This window comes from Hipposideros armiger, unplaced genomic scaffold, assembly GCF_001890085.2.
Source record: "Hipposideros armiger isolate ML-2016 unplaced genomic scaffold, ASM189008v1 scaffold_92, whole genome shotgun sequence".
Classification (NCBI taxonomy): Eukaryota; Metazoa; Chordata; class Mammalia; order Chiroptera; family Hipposideridae; genus Hipposideros; species Hipposideros armiger.
Genome location: NW_017731442.1, coordinates 582,621 through 591,913, shown reverse-complemented (window position 1 = coordinate 591,913; position 9,293 = coordinate 582,621). Strand labels below are relative to the sequence as shown.

At 48.3% G+C, this 9,293-nt stretch overlaps 1 protein-coding gene across 1 annotated transcript in view; it reads right to left on the bottom strand.

Moving 5' to 3' along the window:
• BUB1B (BUB1 mitotic checkpoint serine/threonine kinase B) overlaps positions 1-854 on the bottom strand; it is a 63,899-nt gene extending 63,045 nt beyond the window's left edge. The window contains exon 1 of the mRNA XM_019644853.1: positions 651-854. Within this exon, the coding sequence (XP_019500398.1) occupies positions 651-685 (35 nt within the window). The 5' untranslated portion in view covers positions 686-854. The remainder of the gene's footprint in view (positions 1-650) is intronic.
• Between the last annotated feature and the right edge of the window lie 8,439 nt (positions 855-9,293).

Genomic DNA, 9,293 nt, shown 5'->3' with positions numbered 1-9,293 from the left:
TAGTGCTTTATAAGTTGTCAATAAATATTTGTTGTATGAATTAAACAGCTCATGACTTGACATTTATCTAAGTGTTGTGTACCTCATAATGAACACGTACACAGAATTCCACCCTAGAAGAGCTGATATATACTTATATAAGTAAAAGGAGCAAGCATGCAGAGAAGGGCTTTTTAGATTTCTAACTATGCTACTGGCATAATGATAGCACCTACCATTTGTTGAGCATATACTTGGAGGCAGTTACTTTACAACAAATACTTTGAATTCTCCCATAACCTGGCAATGTAGCACTGATATCAGCATTCTCCATGTGAACCAGCTAGCAAATGGCTGAGCTGAGAGAAATACAGACCCCCACTACAAATTCCAAGCTCTTTGTACCCCTGGGGTCCCACAGCCTCCATTGTGCTGCAGCTGGATGCCGCGGGATTCTCACGTGCCCACACCCCACAGAGGTCAGTGCTTACCCCGAGTCTTCCCTCCCACCCTTTGCCACCTGACTCGATCTGGAAGGAGGTTGCGCCCTGGAATGCTCTTCTACTGATCGTGCCGCTCCTCTCCTTAACGGTTCCGAGCGGGGCCTCTGTCACCTGTTAGGCACCCTCGGGTCTCGCAGGCCCAGTTCCCAGCCTTTCTCCCATACCTACCTCAGAGCACACTCTTCCTTCTTCATCGCCGCCATCCTGCATTCCCGGCTCAGGCCCTTGTCCTGTCACGGGCTTTTCCTCCGGGCCGTAGACCGTTTTGACTTTCCTTATGCAACCTGCCCTTAGAAGTATCGCAGCGACCACAGGGCGTTTCGGGACTAAAGCAAGCGCCGGGCTCACAAACCAGCCACCTCAAGGTTAGTCGCCAAGATTCAAATTTAACGGTCCCGCCCGGGCGACGTAGCCACGCCCCTCTGCCCCTCCGCCCCTACGTACTAGCGCCTCTTGCCCAAGGCATTCTGGGACTTGTAGTTTATCCCGGGTTTACCACACCCAAACGCGGTGCATAGTGGGAGTTGTAGTTTACAGAATCTACAGTTGACCAGGTGCCACTGGCTTAGGTGGTATAAGTTCTCTGCAGGTGCTTTCTGCGTCCTGGCTCTAAGGCCAGTCTCTGAGCCAAGCGAGATGTACTTTAAGCACCAGAATTTCTTTGATGTTTTAAGTGTAGGAAGATATCTTTGAGTGCTTGCTCTTGGCCTGACTCTTTTCTGGGATGGCTGGCCCTGCTGTGATCACCCCTGCTGTCTTCCCCAAGTCACATGTGTCCAGAGTTCTTAGGCCGCTCTGACCCAGCTGTTTCCTGCCAAACTCTTGAATTCAGAAAAACTGGATTCTAGTTCTGTAAACATGGTACCAAAGTCGCAACTTTAGGAAAGCCATATAATCTCTCTGACCTTCAATTTATGTGATGATATTGCCTTTCTGTCTCTGTTGCACAGTCCACAGGCAGAAAACACAGCTATGCCACAGCTTCCAAGGTTTTGCCTCTTTTCCCCTTCAGGAGACCACCTCCACTGCACTGGACTCTTAGGCCCAGTTCCAATTTCCTGAGGAAGAAACTGTGGTGGACTCAGCTGTGGCCAAAGGAACAGAGTCTTTTGAACAAGCCCAGGTACATCCTCTGTAACTGTGGGGGGGGAGGGGGGGGAGAGGTGTTCACTACTGCTTAGCTCTTGATTCCTGGCTTTTTCTTTGTTCTTCCTGTGTAAGCTCTTATTTCCTCTGCATCATTGGGACTCTTTTGATAGCAATGGAGTGGAAATCCAACTCAAACTGGCTTACTCAGAAAAGAGAATTTACTGGTTCATATATAAAAGACTTCAGATGATGCTTAACCCAGGCCTCATGTGGTATCATCATAACTGTGCCTCCCCTTTTTGTACCTCTGCTCTTTTTCATATTGGCATATTATCATTCTCCATTGAGGAACAGCTTGAGGACTTTATCCTACCTGGTTCAAATTTAGACCTAGGAGTCACTCTGATTAGCTCCACACAGTCACTGGGGCTACTGGATTCAGGGCTCTACTTGTTCAGGCCCAAATCATGTGTTTCACCTTGGGACTGAGAGAGGGGGAAGGGTGGTTCCCTATAGGAAATTTTGATTATTCTTAACTTCCACATCCTCTACATTCAGGAAGCCTCCCTGGATTATGGGAGATGTGGTATATGGGATTCTCTCTCTGGCTCATTTTATCTCTTACCTTACACCAGTACCAACCCAGACCCTCTTTTCCTTTCCCCAGGGTGTCCTGTTCACATCTACAAGTCCTCAATTTCAATTGCTTCCTATAAACTATCTTGGAAGTGTAACATTTAATCCTTTGATATCGGTCTTTCTTGTAGTCTAGTCAGATGCCCCATAAACTGTGGTACAACCTAGAACACATGCACGCTAAACCCTTTGCTTGTTTCACTAGAGAAAAAGGGAGACACGTAAAACAAAATGTTAGACAGAGGTGCTCTGTGGTCTTACTTGGAATGTGAGTTCTTGTTAGGCTGGACTATAGCTGAGTGGCCAGCACAGGGCCCAGATGTGACACAGGCTTCAACAGCACCCATCATGTGTCAGGAAAGTCAGGATTAAGCTCTTACACATTTATGGTCCAAAGAGGATGAGACAAAGGCTCAACCTGAGTATTTCAACATGCCAAGTATGGGTGGGACACAGAAGATGGGAACAATGAACTAGACACAGTTCTTGTCCTCTAGGAATTTCAGGCTAGTGGAGACACAGGCAAATAAAGAGGCAATTTCAGTACACTGCTGCCAGAGGTAAGTAAAAGCAGGGGGCCATGGAGGCACATAAGAAGAGCTTCTACCCTAGGCCTGGGGGAGAGGAGAAGGTCTGGGAGAATTTCCTAGAGAAGACAATAAAGCTGAAGGGCAAGGAGGATTTGGCACAAACTATTGGGCACAACATCACAGAAGTTGCTCTATAGCATGTGCCCACCTCCTCCCTGTTCCCCACTTTCTCCCTTAAGTTCTCCTACCAGGCCTTTAGACCTCCATGCTGGCCCATCAAAACTTTATCTGTCCTGTGTCCTATTCTCTGTCACCCATCACATTGAAAACATAAAAACTAAATGACACTAAGATGTTAATAACAGTTAATGCTCTAATGCACTATTTTCCATATCATTTTCTAAGATGCTAATAGATGTTACAGGGGAATAAGTGTTTGGTGTTCAAATAAGTTTCTGAAAGGAGGCACTCCCTCCTAACTAATAGGGTTAGAGGCTAATGCAGGGGGGATGGTAGAGAAGGAGGTCTCAGGTGACTGGGACCTATTGGAATGATAATAGTTATCTCCCCTGGGAGGACACAGTAACAAGTGTTCTGGGGCTATGTGGCCGGAAGTGTGAAGGCATAGCATTTGCTGGAACACAATGGGATATGTTAATGAAAAGAGGCCTTAAGGCACACACTGAAATGTTAGGATAAGTGGGCATCTTTACTGAAAGTTTCCCTAAAGTCCCTAATATGCCAAAGTGCACCATGAATCTCTAAGGGAGGGGGTATATATTTTCTATTGCTGCTATAACAAACTACCATAAATTTATTAGCTTAAAAAATTTATTAGCTTAATAGTAGCTTAAAACAAAACCAATTTGTTATCTTACAGTTTGGTAGGTCAGAAGTTTGACTTGATCTCACTGGGCTACACAAGGTGTTGGCAGGTCTATGTTTCTGGAGGCCCCATGGGAGAATTCATTTCCTTTTTTTCCAGTTTTTAGAGGCATTCACGGGTTCCTTGGCATGTGGCCCCTTCTTCCATCTTCAACGCCAGCAACATACCATCTCTCTGGCTTCTGTCACCACATCTCTTTCTCTGACCACAGTCAGGAAAATCTCCCTGCTTCTAAGGGCTCATGGCATTAGATTGGGCCCATCCAGATGATCTAGGAAACCTTTCTGTCTCAGGGTCCTGATCCTTCATCAGATCTGCCAAGTCCCTTCTGTTATATAAGGTGACATATTCACAGATTCCATGGATTAGAACATGGACATCATTGTTCTGCCTACCCCTGGAGGTGCTGAAATAGGTTGGTGTCTCTAAACTTATCTGATCATAAAGAAACCTTCTCACACACCTTTCAGAACAAATTTTAGGTACTTTGTATTCTAACAGTAAGCCCCAGGAGAAGAAAATGCATAAAGGAGTAAATCTTAATGGTGGAATTTCAGGCACAGGGGCAACTGGTAGAAGTTGGGGACTAGCAGGCCCTTCATTTTCACCCATTTACTTTACATGTAAAGTCATACACCTATCTGCACCAGAGGCTGTTAGAGGGATTTAGTTGTCAGAAAATCTGTGGTCTCTCACTCGGACTTGTACAGATGCATGTGTTCTTGATTGTCAAAGGCTGATTTCCCCCAACTTCGCCTTCATAGATTATACAAAATCCAGCTTTAGCAGGCTAAACATTGCAAAGATGAAAACCTCTGGGTCTCCAGGGAACCCTTGGACAGACTACTTGTTTACTGTGCAACCACAGGAGAAAGGAGGGACTGTCCAGGGGTGGGAGGAAGGTCAAGAGAGACTGAATGGGGGTGTATGTGTTTGGGACCTGAAGAGGACACATCTGGGAAAGCAGCATCACCATGCTGGCCTTCACCCTAGCAACACATCAGCCAATCAGAGCAGCATCTTCATTTTGTGTTGACCAGTGATGAGATGTCTTGAGGTAGAAGAACCAATGAAAAAGAGGCATAATAATCCAAACCATCTTGTGTTGCCAGGAGGAAGGGAGGTGAAGGGTGAAAGATACGTTAGTCTAGGGCTGGCCAGTTCCATCTCACAGTAGCTGTTGCTGACAGGATATTAGGGTACTCTCCAAGGAGCTGGGTTTCTCTCTTGAATTTCATGGAAACTCCTCTCTGGACTATGATTCTGCTTCTCTGCAGAACCACCTTAACTGTTCCAAAGGTTCTTCTCAAACCATTGGAAACTGCCTGACCTAGAATTTCCACACTGACATATGCAGAGAATATACATGTTAACTGAGGAGATACCAGTTATTGACTTCTGTATCTGTCAGAAGAGAACCAAAAGGTCAGAATGGACAATAAGCTAAGAACAGAAGCAGTCATATGGCAGGGCTGTTAAGGTAAGAGGTGGAGCTAAATAAGCTAGGTAGCTAATAGGAAGTGCAGAATTAGGCTGTTTTTTCCTGGCATTAACCTGATCAGAGTTTCATGCTCCAGGAAGGTCTTGGAGAATCTAGAGAGTTCCCAAATCTTCACCACTGTGCTCAGTTTACACGTGAGGTGATCCAAAACTCGAAAGGTAAAGTGACTGTGGGAGCTCCCACTGAGGAAGAGCAGAGTAGGACCTGAATGCTGCCAGCTTCTTTCTTCAAGCCCAGTACTCCGGGTGCCACAGACCTCCGCTCTAAAGTAAGGGATTCAACAATTTCTAATGTTTAATAAACTTCAGTTTCTGGATGTCATATTTTGTGGAAGGAGAGAATACAGGGTCCCCCAGCATCACATTTAGCGGGAGCCTCCACTCATTCCAACGTGCTATATATTTCCCCAAAACTGATGGGTGGGGCCCCTGGCAAGCACTTTTGTTTGCCTTTGAGGAAGAGGAACGGTGAAAGCGTCAGGGTTTGCCCATGAGCTTAGGGGAACAGGAATGGGGAGGGCCACCTGATACCTACCTTGGCCAGTGACCCTCCTTGGTCTGGCCCCAAGGACTCTTGGCCTTGTGGAGAGAGGACCTATGGCAGAGGCCGCAGAAGTTGGTTCTGTGTAAGGCTGACCTCCAGCAGCACTGCCCAGGTGCCAAAGGCACAGCTTAGTTCCAGCATCTCCAAGACTGGCCATTCTGAGAGCACTGGGAGGCCATGCCTGGGCCTGGACATCAGCACCCTCATAGCCAGCTCCAACAGAGGTGAGATTTTCTCCAGTGGCCTCAGAGCCAGAACAGGGAAAGAAGAACAGGGCAGATGCTGGGTGGGCACTGTGGGGAATGGACCGGTTGGGGAGCACGAGCACTCTGGAAAACACCTGGATGACCTGGGGGAAGCTTTTGAAAGGGAGGCTGACTCAGGGCCGTGTATATAGTTATACAAATTATGCTGTACCTAAGAGTGCCTGGCCAGAGACATAAATGGGGATACATTTTCCTGCTTTGTTCATTCGGAGGAGACACCTTTAAAAATCTGTCTGTCCAGAGGGGTCTCCTTTTTCCAACTCACACAGAGCAGTGTGTGTGTGCTAACTGTGGCCCTGGGCCTGGAGGTCCTATGGATGAGCCAGTGGAATTTTTATTACTCTGTTCCTGAGGCCCCACAGTGGTGAAGCCTGAGGAAATGAATTACATACTGGTCTATCTATCCTTGTTCAAGGAGTTGGTGATCCCATGATAACCGATCAGCAGTTGGGATGGCCCTTGGCAAAGCCAACCAATGTGGGAAAGCTGACAGGAGGATGCAGTGTCTGCCGGGTGGGTATGTCTGGGCTCCCACTGCTTCTCCGCCAAGGCAGGCTTCCTTGCTCCCTCTCTCAGACATTGCCTCCTGGGGCCTGGTGCAGACTGTGGCAAGTTTGCTTCTTGACATTCTGAAGGGCCTGGCCGTGAGAGGCATTCCTGCAGATCTGGGCTCTGCATTGCTTTTCCAAGGAAAGGCCAGAGGTCAGAGGCCCCCAGGCTGGGAGAGGGAGAAACAATTGGAAACGACTTAGTGTGGCTGAATGTGGGAGCCAAGCGTGGAGATGTTTGGATTGCACAGTAAGAAGCTGACCATGGCTAGATGTGAGATGATTCAGAGAAGAAAGAAGTGAAGTGACAAGCTATATGGCCTCTGTTCCCACCTGCACCCTCTACCCTAAAGGCTTGCCTAGAAGTATAGGTCTTCCCCAGGATTGGTCAGCGTTCTTCCTTTCTTAAAACAATTCGGAGACTGAGGGCTGAGGGGGAAACCGGAATTTGGGACCCTTCTTATGGGTCCCAAGGTTCGAGGAACTCTTCATATTTCAGAATCCCAGGCTCACTCAGGCCAGCGATGAGAACTCCAGCCTCTTGAGCCAGGACAGAACCACACAAGCTTTCCTTCTTCTTCACAGAGGTTTTCAGGATATGTTGTCTCTGGGACGTTTCCATGCCTTTCTTCCAACATAGGCTCCAAAACTGAAGCAGGCAGAAGAAATTCAGAGATAGGCAGAATTAGAAAAACATCATCTCCTAACAGCGAAAGACAGAAGTGGATCCAATCTGATGCTATTTCTGATTTGCCATCAAGGCCCCATGTAAGGAGTTAGGGAAGGCGGTGGGCACTCTGAGAGAAGAGGCAGGGATGTTTGCCAGCTGTGGTCCTTGTGTTTTCATCAGGGGAGCTGTGGTATTGGGAGGCTGGCTTCTGTCAACTGGGAGATGGGTGCCTGGCAGACCCTTGACACAGATTGCCTATGGTGCTGTCGTGGGGAAGACTCTGCCACACAGACAGGTGCGAGAGAGGCTCATCTCCCCCATTCATGGGAGAGAGTTTCCTCCACTGCAAAGAAATTGGGCCTATGGCTTCTCCCAGTAGTCAAAGGCTCTGTGCTCCAGGTTTCACCTTGCGGTCCTCACTAGAGTGTAGAGCCACGACGTAGGGTGTGGGGTTTCTGAATCATCATTATTCAATTCCCAGGGCCTGGCCCAAGGTAGGTGCCCATTAAACACTGGTTAACTAACTGACTGACTGACAGAATTTGACAATAGAGAATAGCTAGCACATGACCTTGTTAGACCAAGCACTCTCGGATGCCCTTCATTCACTCAACATTTTTTGAATATTTTGTGCCAGGTGCTGTGCCAGATGCTAGGGGAATAACTATATGGGGGGGGGGAGCACAAGTTCTGTGCTCAAGAAAAACAATCTATAACTTGGCAGCTTATGAGCTATAACCCAGTGTGTACCTAGAGTTTTGTACCAAACTCTAACCAAACCAAAGAGGATACAGCCCCTCCCTCACCTGAGCCTGGGGCTGAGAGAAGGGAGGTCAGAAAGTGCTTCTAAGAGGGGTCTTGAAAAATGATTAAGAGTTACCAGAAGGAGAGAAAGGGCTTTCCAGGCAGGAGGAACAACATGTCTAATTCAGGGAAGCAAGAGAATGCACTGGATGTCTGGGTAACTGGGTGAGAGTTTAGGGTTGGTGTAAGGACCTGGCTGGAGATGCCCCTGACTCGCTGCGCCTGGCAAACAGCAAGATTGGAGGGGGCAAACCCAGCCCCTTCTGCCCCCAGTCTAGGGTGGGCACCCAGCTGTAGCCTGGAAGCTGGATCTCTTCCCACTGAGCTCTCACATTCTCCAGCTACATAGCCACCTATTCCTCCTGCTCTGGGTAGGGCCTGAAGCTCCCTCCCCGGGTCCTAGGTGAGAAAGGGGCAGTGCAGGGCACAGAATGGACACCTCACCCCGCTGGATGCATTCCCTTCCTCATCTCAGACACAGCTCTCTGATGCCAAGCTGTTTTCATCTATTTGCTGTATCCTGACTGAGCCACTGAGGCTGCCCTGTCCAGGGGGAACTGCCCAACTGGTCTGACTGGTTGGGCTGCAGACGGCAGCTCCTATCTCTCCCAGAGGGCTCCTGTGTCTCCCCTGCTCCCCTTCTTGCTGCCCCCAGCTCTGACCTGTTCCCATTGGCTAGTGTGGCTCCGCCTTGGCCAGTACTCATCACTTGGCGCCGTCCCTCTACCCCCTTGAAGATGTGATGGAGAGCACAGTGAAGTTTTAACTTCTGAATTTTTCCTTGCCTCCTGGACCCATCTGCAGACTGAGGCAGACTTGCTGTCAGGCAAACTCCACACTGCAAGAAACCCTCCCCGCTAGGGGTTTGCACTCCAGGTGGTTCGGCTCCCCAGCGGGTGTCTGGAGGATGAGAGTATTTCTGGTCTTGGGGACCAGGGAACACTGTGGGCATTTAATGGAGGTGGGGCAGGGATGCTCTGCAAAGCCAGGACAACCCCACACAACAATAAATTGTCCCATCCAAAATAGCCGTAACCTCCCCCATTGAGAAACTCCATCTGGGCCTATTTTATTCACAGAAGTGCAGTTTGTGTAACCTTTACAGCAGGGCTTCTCAAACTTCATTGTGCACATGAATCACCTGGGGATCCTGTTAAAATGCAGATCCTAATTTAGTAGGGCTTGGGGGAGGGGGGGAGAAGAGCTGAGATTCTGTATTTCTAAGGAGCTCCCACATGCTGTTCAGACTTCTGGTTTAGGACCACACTGTGCAGAGCAAGGCTGTATGTCACAACTGTGCAGTGTGTGTGTTTATTTTAGGGAGGGACATTGTATTTG